Raw genomic sequence first — 24,475 nt, forward strand, 5'->3', positions numbered from 1 at the left:
TCTAACGCTTCCCTCCTTTGCTGAAGACACGTGTGTTGACTTTTAAGGAAGCACAGCACTTGTGTTTTCCTGCGTGTTATTTCTCAGAGCTGACAGCCTGGTCTGCGAAAGCAGGACCCCTCCCAGTGAGCCTCTTGTTAATTTTCAGAGAATTATGTAAAGATCTCTGTGTGCACATAATGCCACGCCATCGGCTCCGGACCGTGGAGAGGTGGGGGGCAGGTGCATCCGTCAGCGCAGCCTGCTACAACAGAAGACGCAGGCCAGGGCTTAAGCCTCAGACGTTCATTGTCTCCCGCTTCTGGAGGTTGGAAATCCATGAGTCAGCAGGGTTGCGTTCAGGGAAGGGCCCTCTCCCTGGCTTGCAGACGGCTGCCTTCTCACCTTCTTGCAGGGTCCTCCGTGGATACGTGGAAAAGAAGCGCTAGCATCTCTCATTTTATAAGGACCCCTGTCCTGTCAGGTCAAAACCTCACCTATGCATCTTCATTCAGCTGTAATTGTGTCTGCAAAGACCCCATCTCCGAATACAGTCCCATTAGGATTAGGACTTCATGGTGATGAATTCTGGGGGGATACATACACACATTCAGTCCAGAGTGTAGATCATTTGGGGTGATGATACAAAAGAGTGTGTTATCAGGGGGCCAGAGCAGAACATGAGTATAGGAGATGCCCCCCGCCCACCGCCCCAAGTTTTAAGTTTAAGTGTTAAGAGAAAAGAAGAGGATGCAAGGCAGGCTGCAGGACACAGAAAGCCCAGGGAGCCCGTGGGGCCTTCTCTCACCTGCCTCCCACCCATTCCCAGTCTGATGCCGGCAGGGCCGGGTGGCCAGGTACAGGGGGTCCTAGCTGTGTGGCTTAGGCTTTGAGTTAAGGCTGGTAAAGCACCAGCAACCCACATGGGTGGGGTTTCTTTTTTAACACCCCCAATCCCAACGTGCCGTCTTACTTAGGATACTACTCTCTGCGTGTTCATACAAGGCTTTCCATCCATCAGGCTCATTACCATCCCTGCCCAGAGCCTGGGGGGTAATGGGGTGTGTGTCGACTTCATTTATTTCACTAAGCCGTGTTAATCAGACAGCCCATCTCAGGAGAGAAACGTCAAGCTCTCTTTGCACCCCATGAGAGCTTTTAAAATTCTTGCCCCTGGTAATTCTCTGCTGCAGAGCCTGGTGGTCTCTGTCCTTTACAAAGAATGCCATGGCGTCTGACAGGGACAACCGGGATCCCTAAGTGGAAAAGTCTCACAGAGTCAGGCCATTTTAGATCAATTGCAGATCAGATCATGAAGAGTGGGGCTTCCATAATGATTCCAGAAGCTTCTGTCCCATGTAGCCCGTTCTTGCTCATGGAGCCTCCCGCCGGCCTCCAGCCCCAGCTCAGCTGCCCCGTGGGTGGGTTCTTTGAGACCCTTACTGGAGCTGAAAGTTTCATGTGGGTTTGTCCTGCCAGGCAGGGTGGGAGCCCTGGAGCTCCGAGCCGTGTCACCATGCTCACCTCTGAAAGCCCAGTGCCCAGCACGGTACCAGGCACATGGCCGGCTCTCAAGAAGTGTTCGTTGACTGAATGGGTGCTGTAGCCAGGAGCTGACCACACCAGCCCTGGGAGGCACAGCCCCATCTTCATGAGCTCTTACCACTTGCTCTCCCCCAGCTCCTGTACCAAGAGTGGGCGAGCTACGGGGTCTTCTATAAGTACCAGCCCATCGACCTGGTCAGGTAAGAGGGGACGCCAGGTAAGAGGGAGTGGAGTGGGCCTGGCTGCTCAAAGGCTGTAGGAGGCAAGTCCCTGGTTTGTTGTCTGTTGGTTTTGACCTCACTGAATACTTGGCACCTGGGAACCTGTCTGAGGTTGAGGAGCCCTGGTCACCCATAGATTTGCTGGAGAAAGGGCTCTGGGTGGCCGATGGGGCTTGAGAGGAAGGAGAAAGCTGTCCTCTCTCCAGGGGCAGGAAGAGGAGTAGATGTGTGTCCTGTGGGGACTTGTAAACCCGAGTCCAGCCCATGAAAATTATTAAGCTCCTGAGGGCACCAGAGGCACGTAATGTGAGGAGGGCTGGTTCTCATGGCACCTCCAGGCCAGAGTTCTTTCCCACTCCTACGCTGGGTGGGGTTTGGGACGGAGCCCTCCACGCCCCCAGCCTGCATGTCACACACGGGATGGCCCACCTTCCCAAGGGCGCCGAGGACGGGGCACCCCGCACCTGCCGGCAGGGCCCAGAGCCCCCACCCACTCCCTCTGAGCCCTGCTCTGAAGAACCCTGGGCCCTGTTGGAGCTGTTCCTTGCTGGGCAGGGGGGTGCTGTGCTTCCCACACTGGTGTGCAGTGAGCATCAGCTTGTCTCTCTTTGGCTTTGGCCTGTGGTGCAGGAAGTACTTTGGGGAGAAGATCGGTCTATACTTCGCCTGGCTGGGTGTGTACACCCAGATGCTCATCCCTGCGTCTGTGGTTGGCATCATCGTCTTCCTGTACGGATGCGCCACCGTCGATGACAACATCCCCAGGTAGGCACACATCCCTCCTGCACACACATTCTGCTCTCGGAGAAGCTGCATTCCCGCCTGCGGGCCCTGTGTCCCTACGCTGGGCCCCCAGCAACCCCCAGGCCCCCAGGAGAGTGTGGGGGCCTTTCTGAGCACAGACGCTCCCGGAGACTCTCTCTCATCTGGGGGAAGATGTAAAATAACCATCCAACTGCTTTTCCTCCTTGGAAGGTTTTTTTGCCCTCTTTTAAGAGGTTTTAGTTAAGTGACAGGGAAATGTGCTGCTTCCTAGTGAGCCCAGGTGGTGAGACAAAGGGCTCTGCCCAGGTCCCTGCGTGGACTCAGCCCCCTGGGTCCCCATCTCAGCGCTGGCTTCCCTCATCCCTGGGGAAGGATGGGGGGCCCGGGAGGTTTTGCAGGGACAGAACTGACTCTCCTGCTGCTGCTCACCACAGGTTACGTCAGGCATGGGGAGCTCCTGGAGGAAGGCCGGGGGCCCCCAGACGGCCTGGCCTTGTGCTGGGGTGTGGTTCTCCCAAAGTGGCAGCCAGAACATGAGTCAAGCGGTGGGAGGCCGGGGGCCACGGTCCCCCGTGTGCAGGGTAGTGTCCTGTCTCCCAGCTGTGTGCCCAAGCCCGAGCCCTGAACCAGAGGCGACTGCATGGTGTGTCCAGCACGACAGCCCCCCCACCTCCATCAAGGACCCTGCTGACAGGCCCTGCCTTCCAGGCGCGTGCATCTCTCAGGGACCAAGTCCGAGGACTTCAGTCCCATTGTATTTCTTACAACTCAGCCCAGCGTCTCCAAAGCAGAGCTGTGGCTTGGAAAATTCATCTGTGGTTCCAGTCTGTAAAGATCAAACGGGTCCCTTACCTGGCCAAGAGACTGGCTCATTATGGCTCAGCGGCACAGAAGGGCCATATCCGGCAAATTTTTGTGTAAATGATGCTTTGATGCATGAGTAACACCTAAAATATTCCACCCACCCAGGATCAAAACGTCAAAGGAATCTGGCTTCCGTACCCTCCAGGGCTATTTTGGGCATAGACAGGCCGGAGGAAGCCTGTCCCTCTGTTGACTAATGTGACATGAGGCCGCGGCACTTGGGTCAGACGGTGGCTATAGGTGTGATGGGTCTTCAGCTCCAAAGCCCCAAGGGACATGGCCCATGGCAGGGCCCCTGGGGGCTTCACCGCCCCCCCCGCCCCGCCTCCCTTCCCTGGAGGCTCCGCGCAGCCAGCGGGGCCTTGGCCAGGAGGCTCTGCCCGGGCAGGCCTGCCCTCCCCAACCAGGGCTCTGAGGTCCCCTAGGCCAGGCCGTCACCACCTCCTGACACACGGCCAGGGATGCAGACCACCTCGGCCACTGCCTCGTTGGTACCTCGGGCGAAGTGGGAGGTGTGCGTCCCCTTTGGAGTCTGATCCACCGGGTCTGCAGGAAGCCAGCGGCCGGCCACCCCCCGCCCTGCCCATCCCCTCCACAGCAGACCTTCCCGTTCCTTGTCTTTATTTTGGCTGTGGGTTGTGAAGGGCGAGGCGGAGGGTGTCAAACCAGCCGAAAAAGGCTTTTTGTCTGGCTAGCCTTGTTTATGCCAACGGGGAGGAGGGCTGGGCGGCGGGCAATACCCCCCGCAGGCAGAGCTGCAGGGCCTGGCCCCCGCCCCCTCTGGGCTCTGGGCCCTGCACACACACACCCTGGCCAGGTCACCAGGGCCCCAGGAGGCCCAGCGACAGTGGGGGCTTTTGTCAGCACCTCCCCCCGCCCCACAGCAGCTGTGCTCAGTTACCCCCGGGATAGTAACGGTGAGCACCACTGTTCCGGGGGCTTCCTGTGTGTTCCCTGGTTTAATCCTCCCGACAGCATGGATGTTCTTCATTCCCAGCACCCCCATTCTACAGATGAGCAAACCGAGGCCCAAGTAGTCTGTATGACCTGCCCTAAGCCGCACAGATCACACAGGGTAGAGCCCAGCGCTGAACCCAGAGCTGGCTGGCCCCCCGCCCGTGTGTGCCGGCCCCTCTTCCGTGTGTGCACACACTCCCACACGCATGCACAAGCACGCTCACTTCCCCAGGCGCTCCGAGGCAGCAGCCTCCTCACCATGATCATCTTTCCATCTCCATGCCTGACACAGTGCCTGGTACACACGCATGTACACAGTGTTTTCACAGCATAACTGAGAAGTGAGCCCGAATGCCCACCGCGCTGGCATGGGGGTCCCCGAGAGCCTTTCAGCAGGTGTTCTGCTATGGGCCAGGCCTGATTGTGTGTGTAAGTTCACCGTGCATCCAGAAATAAGGAACAAAAACACCCCCTGCTTCAGCCCCTGGGAACGAGCACTCCTGCCTTGTGTCTATTATAGCTCAGTGTCTTGTCCAAGTCAGCAGAGAGGAGGAAGTTCAGGGCAGGCCAAAGCTGGAAGGGCCTTACTCTGGTCCCTCTCCTCATCTTCCAGAAAGAGAAACTGAGTCTGAGGCTCAGGGGCCTGGCCAGGGGCACAGAGGGCAGGAATAGCCACAGAAGGACCCAGGAGCAGTGTGTGAGAGCCATGCAGGGCTTGGGCTTTACAGATAGAGAACAGGGCCCAGTCCCCACTCTGCTGTATGACCCTAAGCACGTTACTTCCCCTCTCTGGGCTTATTTCTTCATTGATGAATATGGGGTCATAGTAGCCCCCAAAGCTGGTCTGGGCCAGGTAGATGCTCTTGCAGGCTCCTGCTCACACAGCCAATGGCCTTTGAATGTTGGTATCTTTGAGTATCAACAAGAGAGGGCCTGCATGCCAGGGTGCTGGTGGAGGAGGGAAGCCACCGGGCATCGTACAGCCCCCCTCTCGTCTCTCTGCAGCAGCTGGGCTCTGGCCCCAGACATTATGTTTGCCCAGCAGGCTAACAACCTGTGTTGAACGGGACCCACCATCCCAGCCAGGCACCCCTTGGCTCCTGAGCAAGCCCTGCACAGTGGTGTCCCTTGCCTGGACTGCCCGTTGGTGCATTCCTTCCAACCCAGCTACCTGTCTCCTCTGTGCTTCCCAAGCGTCCCCTGAGGCAGATGCCCGGGCCTCACCCAAGGCCAGCTGCCCCATGGCATCCCTGCCAGGACGACTGAGCCTATATGAACAGCAGTCTGCACAGTGCCTGAGATGTGCAGGGACACGGGAGGGGCACAACGTGTCTATGGCTTCACCTGTTCCTCTTGCTATCCTCCGGGGCCTTACAGCATGAGCACCCAGACTGCACCCGCTGTTAGCACAAGCCCGGACAGTGCCCAGCTAAGAGAGGATGCTGGCCATGGGCCCCTGGCTTCTCCTAGAGGTGGCTCCCATACAGGCTGTGGGTCCTGCTGCCTCAGGTTCCCCCATAAAGTGAGCACTCAGCAAGTCCGGACAGGCCCACACCCAGAGTCAGCTGCAGAAATTGCAGGCCTCATGCAAAATGAAAATGCAGGAGCCTTGTTCAAAATCATTAAGAATTTTAAGGTGGTAACAGAGACAGGAAGTCAAGCTCAGGCCCTTCTGAGCTCAGGGATCCATGGGATTGCATGTGTCACCTGTGTCCGAAGCTGGTCCTCAAGAGAGAAGGGACATGGACACCAGCTGCAGCTGGCCGGCGTGCCTTATTGGTGTCACCTCACCAACCCGCTGCTCAGGACCAGCACTCTGTCCCACCCCCACGTGGCTCCCAGCACAGAGTCCCTACGTGTCCTCACCTGGGGACTTACAGGCTGATCCCTGTCTTGCAGCATGGAGATGTGTGACCAGAGACACAACATCACCATGTGCCCGCTGTGTGACAAGACCTGTAGCTACTGGAAGATGAGCTCAGCGTGTGCCACGGCCCGGGCCAGCCACCTTTTCGACAACCCCGCCACGGTCTTCTTCTCCGTATTCATGGCCCTCTGGGGTAAGCAGAGCACGGCTGCCCCGGGTCTGTGGGCAGAGAGCAACTTCAGATGGGTTCCTACATTCCCTTCCTTCCTCCTTGAGATTTTGCACAGGCAGCAGCATTCACCAGGAATGAACGCGGGAGGGAGGGTCGGGGGAAAGGACGCCCTGTTGTGTCTGCAGGTGAGCAGGTCTGTGCTGTGTCCCAGATGCAGACAGACTGGTCCTTCTGACCCACGTCTTATGAACAGCAGAGAAGGGTGCTTTGCTCTGAGAAATGGGCCCTCTTTCCTGGGACAAGGATCATTGCCCAGGAAGGCAGCTGCTTGAGCGCCGAGAGGGCCTGGTGGTGCTGGGAAGGCCCTGGGGCACATCTCTCATTGGGTCTGCGCAGCCCCCCTGCAGGCTCCACATGCCCATTTTACGGGGAAGGACGTGGAGGCATAGAGATAGTTGATGTGAGTTTCCCAGGGTCACTTGGCTCCTGGGTGTCCAAGACCAGGATCAAACGTGCAGTTTCCAGAGCCCATACCCCTAAACCCTAGACTCCACTGCTGCCCCAAGTCCAAGGCACCTAGCTCCTCCTCTGGGGACGCTTCCCTACTTCTGTACCTGACTCAGACTCTGGGGGCCTGGGAGGCTGGTGATGGAGGTGGCTAGATGCATTTCTACAGGTGCTTTTTGATCATCAGACTGGTCCGTTCCCTCCTCTGTAGCCCTGTTAGAGCTTTGCCAGGGGAGGATTCGGAGTTCGGCCCCCCAGCGGCAGCGTGCTGAGCTGTCCCCTGGATGCCAGAGTTCGATCCTTGCCTCCAGAGACTCCCATCTAGAGGAGATGGAGCTGGACACAGAGAGGCCAAGATGCCTGCAGGAGGAAGTCAGGACAGCCTTCCTGGAAGAGGTGTGAGCCCCTCCAGCATGTTCTGAAGATGTCGAGGGCAGAGGTGCTGGGCATGTGCAGTGCGGGGACTCAGTGTAGAAACAGAGGGGCCTGGCAGCAGCCGGGCTGGCACCTCATGGAGCCTCACTTCGCTGCCGAGGGGCCTGTGGCTGGCTCTGCACACTCAGCATCGTCCCCGTGCATGGCGGGTGTGCCAGGGGCGGCGGCGGCGGGCTCAGGCACCAGTCACAGAGGCTTCAGTTCAGGCACTCCATTGCTGAGTGCAGTGGGTCTTGGTGACATGCCAAAGCCCTGGACTGGGGAGAATTTTTCAGAATCTCGGAATCCTCGAGGTTGGGACGTGAGCTTCTCACCTCGGCAGCCGCCCCAGGGAGGCTGGCAGCTCGGGGAGTCTCACTGCAGGAAAGGAGGGACCGTGGAGGCAGAGCGGGCTTCCCTGCGCCGCTGGCAGCCTCCCTCCCCGCCTGAGAGGGCCTGTTCAGCCCGAGGTGTCAGCAGGAGACATGTCAGTGAGGGAGGGAGCCGCAGGCGTCCCAGGGCCCGAGGGTGCCGCCTGGCCCCGTCTCCCTGGAGCGGGGAGGCTCAGGGTTGGCTGAGCCTGAGGTCAGGAGGTAGAGAGTGCAGGCAGAGGAGGGGAGGGCTGAGCAGCCAGGCTGGCTCCTCGGTCACATGTCCACACTCGCTGGAAGCTGAGTGGGGGGTGACTGGCAGCGGCTGCCAGCTCTGGGACGGGTCCTGGCAAAACTGTGAGCTGGAGCATCTCCCCTCGCATGCTGGGCACCCACCTCCCCACCTGGGATCTAGAGCGCAGCCTGGTGTCCTTAGCAGGAGCGCCCACCCAGGAGTCTCCCTCCCCGAAGCCTCAGCTGCGACCCCATCCTTGCTGCTTGGGTGGGGGTGGTTCCCGGCAAGCACCCTCCAGTGGGCCCCTGAGCCCATGTGGCTGCCAAGCCAACATCCACCAGTGGTCCATGGGGTGACCATGACCTGACCTGCTAGATGGTTCGGTGTCCCTCTGACTGTCCAGGCCGCCCAGTGGGCATTTATACCCTTGGGACTCAGGCTTCAGCTATGCCCCCTCCCTGCCTCGTCCCTGGAAATGTCAGCCTCCTGACATTTCTCTGTGAAGCAGCATGGCAGGGATCAGAGGTCCTGGCCGCAGAGCATCCACCAAGCTGAGCACGTGGCTGACTCACTAGGGGTCCTGTGCCATCATCATACCCACGGTGACACTGCCTACACGTGGGGCGATGTGAGAAGTAAAGATGTTCGTGACAGTGCCTGGCTGGAGGAGGGTTGATCAGTTTTATTAGGTGCCTGTGTTTGGGGAAGCCAGGAGGCAAAACTGATGTGTCTGCTGTCCTTGGAAGATTACAATCCAGGATTCAAGCAGGAGCAGCATGTGCAAAGGCCTGGTGGTAGGGGTGCAGGGCCTGGTGAGGGAGCCTCTGGGGGCAGAGAGCAAGGGGAAGGGTGCAGGGGGAATCCCAGAGTCCCAGCAAGGACCTACCGTAAAGAGCTCAGTGTTCTCACTGAGGAATCAAGAGCCAGTTGGCCTGCAGTATCGAAGGTGTTTTTGTGTCTTATCTTCGAGTCAAAGACAGCAAATGTAAGGAGCAGCTTGGGAAGAAGTGGAAGGAGGGCTGATCCAGCTCCGACAGGGACAGTGGCCAGGGCTCTTCCTCAAGACCAGAGGGAGCTCCTTGGCAGGTGCTTGGGCCAATGGTGAGAAGCCAGGTTATCCCCAGGGGCCACAGTGTGGCCAGTCGGGGAAGGGGGCCCATGGGAAGGACCAGAGCGGCAGTCAGGAGATCTTGTCACCCCCTCCCCAGCCCCGGGCTCCCCAGATTTGTCCCACCCATCCCCACATTCCCCATGGGAAACCCTAAAAGGAACCCAGCCCCCAAGCCCCAGGTGATTGTCTTTCCAAAGGTTTCCCCGACAGAGAAGGACACTTTGGTCGTGGCAAAGGACTTGGGTGCTTTGTTTCTGCTCTCCTGCGGGCCTTTCCCGGGGTTGAGGAGAAGGTGGCAGGCATGGCTGGGCCAGCTTCGTGTGAAGCACGTGGGGTACAGTTGCAGCCCCCACCCCATGACGAATGGGGCATCGGCCTCAGGGGTCCTGCCTGTCCAGCTGTAGCCTCAGGGTGGGGAGGAAACTGGCCCCCTGAGTCCCCGCACACACACACGTCCTCCTGGGGACAGAACATAAGTCACAGGTGCACAGGTGCAAGGCACTGCTGTGGGCCACTTCCTCGCTGCAGTGAGAGGCCAAGGGAGGCCGGGAACGGGGCACAGGCTGGGATCCCGAGCTTTCAGCTGAAAGACGTCAGTCGCAAGCATTCCACGCCAGGCGCCAGGCCAGCTCTTGCTGCAGGAGCCCTGAGAGCTCCATTGGCTTCTGGCCATCGCAAGCTTCATCTCAGAAGTACGAGCACCCTCTTCGTCACCTGCAGAAACACACACGGGACGTACGTGGGGGGCTGCACTTCCTTCTTGGGCCATCGTCATCCCCGTGTGGACGCGGGTTGTGCCCGAGCCTCAGAAAGGCGGGTCCGTGACCCCCCAGCTGTCAGGAGGAGGCTGGCCAGTCTTGTCCCTCTCCCCCCAGGCTCAGAATGGCTCTGAGCGCCCGCAGCCTGCACACACTCGGATGATAGAGAGTATCCAGGACTATGTCCCCACCCTAGCTCCCAGAAGCTCCTGCCCCGACCCGGCCCAGCCCTGCCTCCTGACTAGGCTGGGGCTCTGGGCTCATCTGTCCCACTTGTTGGAGCAAACAGCCTGGACCTAAATGCATAAAACCCCACAGTCTCCCTGTAGTTCTCACCCTGGGGCCCCCACAAGACAGGATGGTTACCCCAGGATGAGGGTGCAGCGAGGGAGGTGCCTGGACACAGCGCCCTTGCTGGAGGACCGTCCCTCGGGTGCGCACCCCACGCTTGCCTGGCCCTGAGCCGATCTGCAGGTTTTGCACAGTGCACGCCTCCCCTGCCTCCCTTAGGCTTGCCTTAGCTTTAAAATGACAGCAGGTCTTTTACAGATTTTTACATTTGGAGGTTCATCTGTGGGATTTGGGGAACACGGGAGTTCTGCTGGGAAGATTTGACACTTGTTTTCTGCAATGAGGACTGGGGAGCCAAGAGAGGGACTTCCCAGCCAGCACCACGGGTGTGTGACCGGCATCAGCAGGCTCGTGTTGGCAAAGACAGGCACTTGGGAGCACGGACTGTGCTAGACTCTGCCTTGCAAGGTACAGGCACAGAGCAATGAGGCGGCGCCTGCATCCCAGGACGTCTGCTCAGAGTGGGAGCCAGGCATGTGCAGAAATAAGCATAGCCTCATGATAAATCCCATCACGTCTCTTGGTGGACAAAGGCAGTCTTCCAAACAAGGCCATCAATAAAATCCTAGGTCACCAGCTCAGTACAGGGAGAGATTTCCAGCAGTGAGCACTGTGTGAGCCAGCCAGGGAGGTAGTGAGCACCCTGCTCCAGGAGGCATTCAAGCTGTGTTGGAAGACCCTTTGCTGTGGTTACTGCAGAGCTTAGGGAGGTGGTAGCTATGTGTGGTTCCGCTGCCCACCCTCATCTCTCTGGACCCTGGGTCCACTGGGAAACACCTCCGAGCCACCCCCACCACCACCCTCTGCTCCTCATTCTCAGCCTCCCTGGCCTTCCTCAAGACCTCAGCACTGGTGTGCACTCTCCTCCCCACTGCCTCTCTGGTCTGGGCCTGGGAAGCTCCAGGCGGAAGCTGGAACACCTGCTGGCCAGGCACACAGGCCTGGGTCCCTGCCCTGAGCTGGGAAGGTTCACTGGGCAGCGCATTCGAGCCCCCAGGGGAGCTCAGCTTGCACAGGCTGTCAGCTTGACGCTCGGGTCCAATCGGTACCCAGCAGGGTGGGCTCTCTCCCAGGAAGATGCAGTGAAGTGGTTAATGGTGCTGCAGATCCCAGGCCAGACTCAGGTTCGGATCTCTTAGCTCTGTCATCTAGCAGCTGTGTGACCTCAGGCAAGTTGCTTCTGCTCTCTGAATCCCCAGGTGTAAAATGGGGGTAATAATATAAGCCACTCTGAGGGGTGTTGGGAGCCTCAAATTCGTCATTCCTTGTGACATCCTCGGGGCTGTGCCTGGTGCCAGGTGTCATATTGTGTTCACTGGTACGTGAGTTCGGTGAGCACTTGCTTATTGAATATGAGAGAAGAGCCTGGACCCTGGGAGGCTGGAGCCCAATATAACCCTGTGCTTGGGGATGTCTGTCCGTGATGTGGCTTCACCCCATCCAGAGGAGAAGACCCACTTCCATTAGCCTCTCTGCCAGGCACTGTGCTGAGCATCGTGTGTGGGGTGACTCACTGATGCCCTGGTTGCCATAGGAGGTGGGTAGCTTTATTGCCCCATTTGACAGATGAGCAAATGGAGGCAGCTTTCCCAGGCTTACACCAGAGATGAGAGGCAGAGGCAAGAGTGGAGTCCAGCACTCTGGTTCCCTAGCTCCGGGCATGGGCACTTGTCCCTCTTCCCTCTGCCTGCGTGGTTAACCTGATCTCGCCGACATGCCCGCTCGACACAGGCCTTCCTCCTCCTGACGAGATTACCTCAGATTTATCCTCACCTGGACAGCTCCCCCATCTGTCCCCAGACGCGCCTCCATCCCCCTGAGAATCAGCATTGAGGGCTGACTGTGTGCCAGACCCTGGGCAGGAGCCCTGCATACAGTGACGTCAATGGTGACCCAGGAGCCCTGGAGGGAGGGTCAGTTGTTATCCTCGGATGAGGACACCACAGCCCAGAGAGGGAGCGGCCTGCCCAAGATCACACAGCTAACGGCTCTAACGGACATAACACGCCCCTCCAGGCCCATTGGCTCTGCAGCTCTAAACCAGTGCCCGGTCACCTGTCTCCATGCAGACCTGCTCCAGGCTCCGTCCTGTGCCCTCCTGGGGGAGCAGAGGGTCTCCCAGAGGCGGCCGTGAGGGGTGGGCAGGCAGGGAGGCTGCTCAGCCGGCCAGGACCGAGCGATCTCATCCGATTCTGGGCACCTGCTCAGGGCAGCCAGCGTGCTGGGTTCACCCTTCTTTATCGAGCACCTGCTGTGTGCAGAGCAGGGCCACGTAATGGCCTCAACGGTCTTGGCCGGCCCTTACCAGCTCCCCATCCTTGAGAGCAAAACGTGATTCCCTCCCTGCAGGTTGTAGGGAAGGGGGCGAATCTGTGCTTCTACTGGTTGCCTCTCCCCTGTACACACACATACACACACACACACACACACACACACCCGCCCCTTCAGCTTCACCTCCACCTCCACCACGGGACACAGCAACGTGCCCGTCTGTCAAGTGCATGTTCGGTCTGCATGCTCTCATTTGGGGCAAAAGATAACAAAAAAGCCACACCGCTCCTGGGAAGCACTCACTTTAGGAAGAAAGGAGCTTATTATAAATCAAGACAGAAGTAACAGGAAAGAGCCTGCGGGTTTGGGAGGTGGTGGTGCCGTCAGCCCCAGCCAGAGGTGGAGGGAGAGGGAGCAGGAGACGCCCCCCTTAGTCCCCCGCTCCCCCCCCCCCCCCCCCCCCGTCCCCCGCCTGCACAATCACTGTCTAGCGTAATTAGCAGAGACCTCGAGGTTAGTTCCCTTTTAAATCCCTTATTCAATTATTTGTTTGTTGCCCTCCAGGGGCTCGTCTTCCCATTGGTGTGTCTGCTTCCCCGTGTCCTTTCTTCTCCTGTCCTCCAGCTGCTAACATTTCTGCTGGCTCGATGACAGATCCCGGACCTGCCGCTGCCCGCAGCAGGAGCCGGCCGTGTCGCCGTCCCCTCCACAGTGGGGCCCGCTGGCCCAGGCGCTGAAGCACCGGTCCTAGAGACGCCAGCTTGCTGCCGCCTGGGATTTATGACATTTCAAAGCCTCCAAGAAGGTGTCACACAAAGCAACTTTGAGCCCCATTTAGCTATTTGCTAGGATCAATTTTCTGAAATTATGGCATAATAATGGGGTTTTAACTGCTTGTCAGTTCCACGCAGAACAAAGGAGGTTATTTGGTTTGAGTCCGGCTGCAAGAAGCTGCAGGAGGGTGGCCCCCATCTTAATGAAATGGTGGAGGTGTGGTTGAAACCCCTCCAGGGCTGTGCCCAGCCAAGCACCCCGAGCCAGATGGGGGTGTAGACACAGCTCCTTTGTGATTCTTGCTGGAATTAAATGGCCAGCGGAGACTCGGGAGTTAATGAAGTCTCTTCAGGGTGCGGGTAAATAAATGGGGTGCCTGGTGACTCAGGGAGGCCTTCATGCTGGAGCCCCGTCTCTGCTGCGTGCTCAGAGAGCTCCTGCTGGTCCTGCAGCTCCCAGGGGAGGCATCTCTGGTCCCCACCCGGAGGAGGAGAGGTGTGCGGCTAGCAGACACTTGGGGCATTGGGAGCCAGAGGTTCACAAAGCCGGTCTCTGCCCTGGGGGGTGACATTGTAAGGAGGACGCCCCCTGGCCTATGGAGGGAGCATCTGAGCCCTGCCTGCCCCCAGGGGTCTGGGGTCGGCTGGGCCTCAGGAGCAGGCAGGGTGTGCTGAGATGAGACAAGAGGTGGATGGAGGAAAGTAGGCCAGACGACCGGGAGGTCAGGGCTTCAGACCCTTGCGCGCTTACCACTGGCCTGCCCGGGAATCTGAATTTTGGCAAGCTCCCCGTCTACTGCCTCTTGTCCCCGGCCCTTGGCAACCATCAGTCTGCTTTCCTTCTCAGTGGGTTTACTAATAACCATCCTGGGTGTTTCACGTCAATGGAACCATACCGAGCGTGGCCTTTTATCCCATGGTCAGCCTCTTAGCCAGACACAGTGGGGCTCCTTCCTCATGGGCCAGGTCGGAAGATGTGTAGATGGGGGCGGGGGGGGGGGGGGGGGCTGGGGCTGCAGGGCCAGGGCGGGCAGTGACGCGCCAGGCTCCCAACTGGTTGTGGTCCAAGGCAGACCAGGCCCTGTGCTCACCTGCTGCCTCTGGGCTGCCCTGCAAGAATGTTTGTCTAACATTGTATCATTATGGCAGATGTTTAAAGAAAGAAGAATTATAGCGCAGCCACCTGCTGCCACCCTGCCCGGGACTCCCTCTTGGGTTGTCTGTGTCTTTGTGCTCTGCTGCCCTCGGGGCTCTGGATTTCGGGGACCTGGTCTTGTCTCTTGGGCCCCCTGTGTGGTCACTGAGGCCACTTATTTTGGACACCGACCAGGCTCGGCACACAGCTTGCCCTCAGACAGGTGCGAAGCCACCCCCACGCCCTGGCCCCAGCCCCAGCCCTGGCCAATCTTGGCATCAGAAGTTCCCAGTCCAGGTTTCTGCCACCTGTTAACCAATCACAAGATTGCTCAGAGCCTCACTTTATGCATCTGTAAAAAGGAGTGTCTTATCCCTGCATGGAGGGCCTGAGGGTGGGGTGGAAAGAGGTGGGGCGTGCGGAAGCAGTACGCTGGCAAGACCTCCCCGGGGAGCGGGGGAACCCGGCAGGACCCTCCACTGTCCACGAGGTTGGGATGAGGGCGGGGCGCAGGAGCACAGTTGGGGAGGACAGATACTCGGGCTTCTTCCTGCCGTTACCCGGCCCCCTTCTAACAATGCCTTTTGAGCTGAGAGGCTGGGCCTGCCCCCTGGGCTCTGTGTGAGCCTTCACGTCACCCCTCCTGCCAGTCAAGCCTGAGCTCCACACCTGTACCCCTTTGCTTCAGGGCAGGTGTGCAAATTCTGCCACGGGGTCCAGCACCGGGGAGTGGCGAGGTCTGTGGCCAAGAGGAGAAGGTACACCTGAACTTTGACAAACGGATGGTCTCACCTTGGCTCCAGCCTTTTGGTGCCAATCCTTCCAATTTTTAAAGAAGCTGAAAAGTAATTATTCTATAGAACATGTCTTTATTTCTTCAACATAACCAAGCCCACCAAGGCTTAACTATGTACCACTGCCACCCCTGGCCACCAGGCTCCAGCCTTGGTCCTGGGCACAGGGACCTCTGGAAGAGGGTCCTTGTATCTGTCTTAAGATCTCACAGCACAGGTCCTAAGCTAGAGTGCCTGGGGTCAAGTACCGGCTGCCTAGCTATGTGATCTTGGACAAAGTAGTTAAGCTCTCTGAGCCCTCATCTCCTGGTCCATAAAATGGCAATACAGGTTTGCTCTAGTAATCAGGCTACTTATTATGACTGTGGTTATTATTCCCTTAAAGAATATCAGGTGTCCAAACAGGACCAGTCAGGTAGGGTGGTTAAGTATAGACTGTGGGGTCAAATGGAATTAGATTTAAATCCCAGTCCTGCTGTGAACCTGCAGTTGACCTTGGGCCTGGCGTTCAACCCTCTGCGTCTCTGGGGTCGCTTGTAAATCCGGGAATGGAAATAGCATCGCGGCAAGGGTCGGGTTACCGGCAATGGTGAATCCCCTACATACACAGAGAGTCCTCCTTACAAGGTAGTTGTATTATGACACTGTGACCAGGGGAGGGGAGGGCAGGTGGCCGGGGAGGTGGTGGTGGAGTTGGGTCGACCGGCAATGGGGAGGACACAGGAAGCCTGGATGGAGCCCTCGGTGTGAGCATCAACGCTCCTGCATTGTCCCACTCCCGCTCAGCACCAGGACAGAGAGAAGAGGCAAAGTGCCTTTCAGAACAGGTGTCATGGGTGTGAGGCAGGCTGACCTCCTCCACTGCAGAGGCTGGAGGACGTGTGGGAAGAGGCAGAGGAAAGCCCCTTGTGTCCTCCTCGTTGGCCAGGCCTGCTCCCTGCAGGCATCTGGCCCCCACTCCCCCTGCCATGCTCCCCACGATGCTGCTGCTCAGTGTCTGCTGAGTGTGCGTTTGCATCCCATGGAGCTGCCTCCTCAGCCCAGTGCTTTCCCGATTCCCTGTGGGTCCTGCCCATGGGAGGTCAGAGGGCAGCTGAAAGGAGGGCCCGGGTACCTCTCCCTACTTCCCCCTGCCTCCCCAGTGTCGCTGGCTGGCGGAGGCGGCTCTGACACCCACGGGAAGGCCCTCCCTCTGTGACTGACTCTGGCTGCTTCTGGCTCCACAGCAGCACCGCCTCCCCCTGTCCCCAATCCCTGCCCGTTCTCCATCCACTCTCTCTATCCCCTGCTTGTCTTCTCTCCTCCGCTGCCTGCCTGACCAGTGCCCTGGATTAAGTCATCCCCATTCGAAAGACCTAGAGAGGTTGCTGTTTCCTGGCCAGCCCGGCTGGTCGGGCGGCTCAGACTTCAGAGGTGCCAGCTATGCACAAAATCGGGTGATCTCGGGGGCCCGGTGGCCACCTCTCCTTCACGTGGAGGAGCAATTTGGACAGGCAAAAGCTCTCTAGCCTGGAGATGAGCCAGACTCAGACCCACTTCTTGCCAGTTCCAAAGCTGCACCCTCTCCTGGCCACGGACCTCGCTGCCAGGCGGGCGCCAGACCTCACTTATTTCCATCTTGATGCCACCGCTTGTCAGACAAGCATTGGATTTCTCCTCAGGGAAATTGGGGGAAAGGCTAGTCTACACACCCAGGGGCCTGAGCTCTCGTTAATGATTAGGACATTGTCTCGTTAGGACAACCACACTTGTCCTTGCTCCCTTCCTCCTCCTCCGCCGATTGTCCCACGAGGAGGGGGAGCTTTAATAACCAGCAATTCAGCCAGTTGCATCTCTATGGCTGTGTGCTCACGAGAGCCATTTGTTCATCCAGTGAGCCCTCCTGAGCACCTGTCTGTGCCGGGAATCCAGATGGACGAGGCGGCATCCCCGCCCCACACACCAGAACGGCCCCTGAACCGGGATGAGAGTCAGAGTAGAAGATGGTGTGGTCACCGTGAGCGAGAGAGTTCCCAAGAGGAGTTGGGGTCTTTTTCCGACAAGGAGGGGGATGACCAGGGGCTTCCTGGAGGAGGCAGCATTTGAACTATGCTGAGTCTGTTCAAAATACAAAGTAGGACGTAGCAGCTAAGAGGGCAGCTAAGCAGCCAGAGTGTGGAGGTTTGAATCTTGAGTGAGTGGCCTTGGCCCACACCTCACCCTGGTGACCTCAGGACCCCCACCTGTGACCTGGGGTCCTCAAGAATGCTGGAGCAGGATGTTAGGAGCATAGGCTCTGGGGCCAGCCTGCCTGGCCCTTCCCTGGCTGGCTGAGGAACCTTGGCCGGGACTCAATGTCCTTTTGCCTCAGTTTCTTCATCTGTAAAATGGGGAAGTGAGTGCCCCTGTCCCGTGGGGAACAGAGGACACCAGCTCACCTGTCCTTGGTCCAGCCTGTTGGTACCTCGCTGACCACACTGTGTGGGTGACCAGAGTGCCCTCTGTCCTGGATGACCTTGTTCTTCCTCCACCCACAGCTGCCACCTTCATGGAGCACTGGAAGCGGAAACAGATGCGGCTCAGGTACCACTGGGACCTCACGGGCTTCGAGGAGGAGGAGGTGAGCAGTCTGGCCCCCATGCCCCCTGCGCCCCTCCCTGCCCCCGCTGCATCTCCCCGGCACCAAGTCAGCCACCAATGTGACCTTTTGGGATCTGCTGAAGTCTCAGATCTCAGAGCTCCCGTGGACATGCACCCAGGCTCCCATGCCGACCCAGCACAACTGGGTCCAGGAGGGGACCGCTCCTGCCCACGAGCCCAAGGCCCAAGGGGGCTGTCAGCCTTTGCCCGGGTGCCACACTCGCGCCCCTTGGAGCCCCCTCTCCGCCTGCAGTCGGGCCTGGCTGGGGAGTGGGAATGAGGACTTCCCAGAGGAGGGACCAGCAAAAAACGCCCCCCTCCCACAGCCACGGCACAGAGCAGAGCCTTCAGGGCTGGCCCCCCAGTGACCAGTACTTTTATAAAGTACATGCTTATTTTTTATTAATTTTTAAAAGCAAACCCTACCCCCAACATGGGGCTCAAACCTACAACCCCAAGATCGAGAGTCGCACACTGTGCTGATGGAGCCAGCCAGGCGCCCCTCCGTGCTTTTAGTTTATTTTTCAAGAAAGCTCTGGTGCACTTATGTCGTGACCTGTAAATCTCTTCCACTGACTTTTTTCACATTCCTCACGTGTGCCCCTGCACGACACGCTCCTTCCCAGGACGGAAGGGCCGGTTACTCGTCAGCCAGGGAAGCCCCATAGACAGTAGAGTCTGCAGGAGAGGCACAGCGGCTGCAGAGTCCCATTCCAAGCTCCTACTACCCTTGCCATGTGACCTGGGGCGAGCCTCTGTGCCTCAGTGTCCTTGCCTCTCCTGGGCCTCACTCGATGGACTTTGCAGGGGTCCTAAAGGGGCCATAGGTCTGGAGCAGGGCACAGAGCAGTAAATGCTCCAGAATGGGTCACCTGACTTGCCGTCTCCAGGCACAACCTCTTCCATGGCAGGTCCCGTTATCCCGTGTCACAAGTGGCTGCATCTGTCCCAGTCCCCAGCAGGCAGCTCTTTAGCGGCACAGCCACACCCGGACCCTGGTGCTCTGCCCCCACAGCCCACTCAGCCATCCACTTGGCGAGGCACCTTCCCTGCAACTGTTTCTATTAGAAAGACTCGAGTAGGACAAAAACTGTCACATCTTCTTATTATTTTAGATTTAGGATGTTCTTTCCAGGATGTGCCTGTGGTTGGGAGAAGGAGGGGGCAGTCTCCATTGTTCAACGCCTTGGGGATCCATCTGTGATCCCCTCGCCCTGATGGCTTGGGCACTTGGTTCTGGGGTGGCGATCAGAACCATTGGACAGGGGTCCCAGCGGGCCCCAGTGAGTCCCCCAAGTGAGTGTCCCATCCCCCGTGGCTGCTCAGGGCCTCCTCGGGGAGGTGGTGATGGAAGGGAAGCCTGTGTCGAGTTGGCTGGCCTGCGGGCCCCTTCCCGGAGTCTCACACATACAGCCCTTGGGGGCTTCCACAACCCAATGAGCCACAGATGTGACCCGGCAACAGTGGCTTCAGCTGGCCCCGGTTCCCCGCACCCCTCTTGTCCCGTGTGTCCATCCACCTTCTTTCTGGTTCTCACGAAAATGATCTCTAGAGGATGCGGCCTATTTCTTAAAAAACAAAACAAAAGAAAACACAAAGTAATGAAATCTTTTTGTTTTTGTTTTTACGTCCTGGTTCCCCGAAGGAGGCTGTCAAGGTTTGGATTTTTTGTCACTCCTCTGTCTTCCCCGTAGCCTGTCTCCTTGGGAGTGGGACCTCCCTGCACACTGATCCGTCTGTCTGTGCCGCGCGGCTCTCCGCAGCTCTTCCACCGCGGGCAGGGGTCTCTGCTTCCTCCCCCACTCTGCGGCTCTCATACCCCTCATTCTTCTGTTCCAGCGCCCTTTGCTGACCTACTCTGGGCTCCCCCGAGGCCTGGCGCCTCCGGTCTGCCCGCGCTCGCTGACACTTCCTGCAGTCTCTTCGACCCCCACAGCTCCTGATAGAACATTCTCGGGGGCCAGTTCATGGCTGGGTGTTCACGATGAGCAAGTGGGCGGCAGGGCGGGCGGCGGCACAGACCACCTGCCTCCAGGACACAGACGCCGGTGGGCTGGGGTTCCCAACCAGGGGGAGAATCCTGGTCGGGCCATGGGTGGGGCAGTCTAAATTGGAAATGGTACAAGCAGCCAGCTACGAACTGCCCCCAGAGGGTGCCCGAGACCAATGTAAGGACTGAATTTGTCATGTGTGCTCATGTTGAAGGTCTCAAACTCAGTTAACAGGCTTCTCGTTGATTTGGTTTCTTTCACAGGACCATCCCAGAGCCGAATATGAAGCCAGAGTCTTGGAAAAGTCACTTAGGAAAGAATCCAAAAGCAAAGAGGTACGGTGGCCACTGCTGTTTGGCTTTCCTGGCCATAACACAGTGTACGCACACAGCAGCATAGACCAGGGCTCAGCAAACACTGCGTGCGCATCAACAGACCTGGGGCCGGCCCCCAGACATGGGCCAGATCATAAATATCTGACCCCACAAGGCCTCTGTCACAACTACTCAATGCTTTTCGTAGCTCGAGAGCAGCCACAGACAGCAGGTAAACAAGTAGGCCTGCTTGTGTTCCAATAAAACTTTATCCATAAAAACGAGTAAGGGGCCAGATCTGGTCCACAGGCCAATGTTTGTCAGCCTCTGCTCTGGGTCTCTCTTCTTGACCTGTCCTGAGGGTATCTCAAACCTCAGCCAACATTTCAACGTGAAGAACCAGGCAGCTTTGCAGCTTTTTCACAGGACACTTGACATTTTTTTATGTCTGCTTCTTGTGCTCGATGTTGAATTATGAAACAGGACGGTTTGCCCCAGCAGGTCCCTGAGCAGACAGCCAATTCCTTGTTTCCCTCAGAGACATGGGAATGAGAGGGAAGTGTTTCATGATGTTCTGAAGATCACCATCTTTTTACAAGTGACTTTTTTCCCCCTAAACATCTCATTCAAATTGGCTGTCATGTTCACAGCCTAAATTCTAGCAAACCTCTAGAGCAGTGTGGCTGGTTTTTAACGAAGGTGTTTTATATGCCCGGGGACAAGTGGGGATCCCCCTGGCCCCTGGCACCCCCTGCCTGTGGCTGGGGAAGTGTGTGTCCGTCCTTGATGGGTGGGAAACAGACGCTCCCCAAGCGCCCCCCTGCCCCCTGCGTTCACATCCACACCACAAGCCCCTGGGTTCATCTTCTCTTATTACTGTGGTGCATGGACAAGGTTTGCTGGTTCCAAGTGTCCAGCGGTTACAATTGCCAAAATCTCATCTGGGGGGTAAAGTGGGTGCACCAAAAACCCCCTCTCGGGCCCCAGCTCCTGGAACACGGCAAAAATACAGCTTCATCCTGTTTCAGCCAGGAAGTGGGTGCAGCTCCCTGAACGCTATCTTAGAGTCTGAGCAGGACTCAAGGCTGCAGATAACCATAAAGCACGAATGTGTGCACATCTCCATGCACACTGCCTCCAGAGCCTGCCTTGCCCGGCCTTGACTGGCCCTCTTAGACCCTCTGGACTTTATGTTGTCCTCTGGAAGGGAGCAGCCTGGACACCACAGCCTCGGAAGCCCCGTAGGCCTCCACTACAGTCCCCAAAGACCTGTGTTCAATGTGGCACCCTCTGCCCCCAGCTAGGGTCAGGACTGTCCACCCTGTGCCTTTACAGTGGCACCTTTTAGCATGAGCACAGATGGGTATTTGGTTCTTCCCTAAGGAGAAAAAGGCTCTATGGCTCACGTCAATCCATGTAAAGTCGAGGGACATAACCAAACCCAAACGGTGGACCTGGGCAGCCGTGCCAGGTGTGCCTCTCGGCTGTGATCTCCAGAGCAACAAGTGTACAGGGTTCCTTTTCACCAGGGCTCTGGGGGCCCCCGGGGCTCTGTATGCTTCTGGCGGGCCGTACCCCTCATTTATCCCCTCTGTGTCTCATGGCTCCCAGCAGCTCCTTTATGGTTGTCATTCCCGCGCCCCCCCCCCACCCAGCTATGGCACCAAATCCAGCTGCAAAAAAAAAGAGACCCACCTGTTAACTGGCACATGAACCTATGCTCCTGGGCATGGCTCTGTGGAAATCATGGTGACTCCCTGACGGGGGGGCGGCTCAGAGCCCCACCAGGTCTTTCCTGGGGAGTCCATCTCCAAAGCCCCATCTCCCATTCCCAGAGCTTTGCTGCCCCCCTGCCCTTAGAACATGGGGATCTGCCATCTGTTACTGGTTTCAAACGCTCGGGCCCCGCATTGGCCTTGGCAGCCAGCACACCCCACAGGCAAGGGGACGCTGGGCCCTGGGCCCTGCGCTCCAGAGCCTCATCACACTTCACCCCACGGTGCTCTCTTGTTCCCTCCACCACCCTCAGAAGCGCCGGCATATTCCAGAGGAGTCAACAAACAAATGGAAGCAGAGGGTTAAGACAGCCATGGCGGGGGTGAAATTGGTACTCTTCTGTTTCGGGGGCAACGCAAGTCTTGACTGTTTTGCAGACAATCAAAGTCTGTTGTGTTGTCCTCAAAAACTCTGTAGTTTTTTTTTTCCTTAACATCCACACCCACATTTCTGTGCCTTCCCTCCACACCCATCGGGCTGTGATATATGTCGAGATGTCACTGCATGGCTACCATGGGTCTGTGTTGGGGGGAGTCCTGGCTTCTCTCGGAGCCCGTGGAGCGCGCTCGTCACGGATGCTTGTGCCTGCTTCTTGCACTGCCCGCCAACACGCATGCCACCCGCCCCTGGAATGAGTGGCATTCCCTGTCCTAATACATGCATTCCCCCCACCAGGCCCCCGTCATTTAAAAATCCACCCCCGTTCTCGAAAGATCACAGGTTGACATCAAGCTGCTAGTCAAGGGCCCACCAGCCCAGGCCATCCCAGAGCCAGAGAGCCTTCAGGGCCCCGTGTCACCACGGTGCCCCGTTGCTACGCGGCAATCGGCGTTTCAACTCGTAATGCTAGTTACCTGTTTTAGCTTGCCCTGCGCAGGAAAAATAACTATTATGGTCTGGGTGGCAGAGGGCAAGACATCCTTAAGATCTTCTAGCCTTAAAGTGAGGCTTCAGCCAGACTCGGGCTGCTCCCAAACACGGGGCTGACAGTCTAATTTAGAAAAGCATGTGGCGCTGTGATGCCCCGGACGCAGAGGAGTCACGTTTCCAAACACTAGTATTGCTGCTCTTACATGGCATCATTCGATAGATAATAAGACCCCAGACCCTTCCTTGGATGCTACTGTTTGCTTTCACTTGTCACCTGTGGGCGTGTTTCCGTAAAGGTGTTTCTGAGTATTTCCGTTGTCCGTGTTCACGCACACACCTGCGCGCGCGCACAGAATTCTCTCCACCGCGGCAGGCCCCACACCAGATGACCCAGCATTGTTTCATGTTGCAGACGGACAAGGTGAAGCTGACCTGGAGAGACCGGTTCCCAGCCTACTTCACCAACTTGGTCTCCATTGTCTTCATGGTGAGTTCTGGAAGGCTGAAGTGGGGAGAGATCTGGTAAGCCCATGGGGAGATGGCATGGGGCTCACCTAGACCAGAGTCAGGCCTCAACATGACATTTGCTCTCATCCTGGGATGTGGTGTGGGGTCAGGTTTCACTACCACCCGTAAAACAGGAAGGGGCTCAGGTTCCATGGGGACCCCAAGGGGACCCGCGTGCTCTCAGGTACAGGAGGTAACTTCGCCTGGTCCCTGAGTTACAGCTTTCACTCTGAGAGGGACTCGTTGTTCAAACCTGAAACTTCATACGTGTTATTTCAAACAAAACTGAAAAGTTTTTGGGGTGGTTTGGTGGTTTTGTTTTTTGTTTTTTGTTTTTTGTTTTTTTTTTTTGCTGGTGGTGGTGGTGGTAAAGAAAACCATGAAATGGCGATCCCTGGGTGGCGCAGCAGTTTGGCGCCTGCCTTTGGCCCAGGGCGCGATCCTGGAGACCCGGGATCGAATCCCACGTCGGGCTCCCGGTGCATGGAGCCTGCTTCTCCCTCTGCCTGTGTCTCTGCCTCTCTTTCTCTCTCTGACTATCATAAATAAATAATAAAAAAAAAAGAAAAAAAAAAAAAAGAAAACCATGAAATGAAAATGCACAGGCAGGACACAAGTCAGGACAGTGCTACTCAGGTGGCTAAGGGCCCGTGACTCTAGTCTTGTCGATGCTGCTGGTGTAATCAGCCAACACCCTGGCTCTCTGTGGGGATTTTAATCCCAGATTGACTGGGTCTCAGCCCTGGAAGGCCTTGGCCATGTGCTAGCTGCGTTCTGTCCTCCTCAAGAGGGCAGGGCACTGGTGGACACTGTGAAAATCACCAGCCTCTTGTCCAGCCCAAGTTAGAGCGGCTCCCAGCCTGGGGCCTGCATGGCTCCCAGCCCGGGGCCTGGTATCCAAGGGCCTGACACCTGGGGGCCTGGTGTCAGCCACTGTGAGCCAGGGCTTGAGCCGTGTCCAGCGGCCTGGGGGCCTTGCAGGGAGTCTCCCTGAGGTCTCACAATCCCAATGCCACCCCCTCCTGCTGATGAGGAAACAGGCCACAGGTCCAGCCCTTCTCTCCAGGCCACCAGCCCAGACGTGCTGGGCCCCAGTGGCAGTTAGCACTCTGCCCCCGGAGCCCCGCTGCTCCGTGCAAACTCCACGGAAGGTGGAGGCTTGTCTTTCTTTGCCCTCATGTATAAATGGGTCACAGCTCTGTCCTCCAACCACCCCAGGAGGTTCATTCACTTAGCACATACTGGTTGAGCACCTGCTATGCACTGCCCCCCTTCGTGGTCCTGGTCTTGGGACCACCAGGTGAACCC

At 57.7% G+C, this 24,475-nt stretch overlaps 1 protein-coding gene and 1 long non-coding RNA gene across 11 annotated transcripts in view; one reads left to right on the forward strand and one right to left on the reverse strand.

The window, feature by feature from the left end:
• Positions 1–24,475, forward strand: part of ANO1 (anoctamin 1) — a 158,868-nt gene that overhangs the window by 111,190 nt on the left and 23,203 nt on the right. For 3 of the 9 annotated variants that reach the window (XM_072758645.1, XM_072758647.1, XM_072758646.1), the window contains 8 exons: positions 1,660–1,724; positions 2,376–2,510; positions 6,231–6,391; positions 17,607–17,689; positions 19,355–19,366; positions 19,964–20,035; positions 22,044–22,121; positions 23,073–23,147. In XM_072758645.1, coding sequence (XP_072614746.1) covers positions 1,660–1,724; positions 2,376–2,510; positions 6,231–6,391; positions 17,607–17,689; positions 19,355–19,366; positions 19,964–20,035; positions 22,044–22,121; positions 23,073–23,147 — 681 coding nt within the window. Of the gene's footprint in view, positions 1–1,659; positions 1,725–2,375; positions 2,511–6,230; positions 6,392–17,606; positions 17,702–19,354; positions 19,367–19,963; positions 20,036–22,043; positions 22,122–23,072; positions 23,148–24,475 lie in introns of all 9 variants that reach the window. The other 6 variants (XM_072758648.1, XM_072758651.1, XM_072758650.1 and 3 more) reach the window with 3 other exon arrangements.
• The window catches only part of LOC140599035 (uncharacterized), a 41,718-nt gene continuing 37,673 nt past the window's right edge, over positions 20,431–24,475 (reverse strand). Inside the window, exon 4 of one of the 2 annotated variants that reach the window (XR_012001675.1) lies at positions 20,431–23,162. This is a non-coding gene — a long non-coding RNA (uncharacterized lncRNA). Of the gene's footprint in view, positions 23,704–24,475 lie in introns of both variants that reach the window. The other variant, XR_012001676.1, reaches the window with a different exon arrangement.

This window comes from Vulpes vulpes, chromosome 5 (assembly GCF_048418805.1).
Source record: "Vulpes vulpes isolate BD-2025 chromosome 5, VulVul3, whole genome shotgun sequence".
NCBI lineage: Eukaryota > Metazoa > Chordata > Mammalia > Carnivora > Canidae > Vulpes > Vulpes vulpes.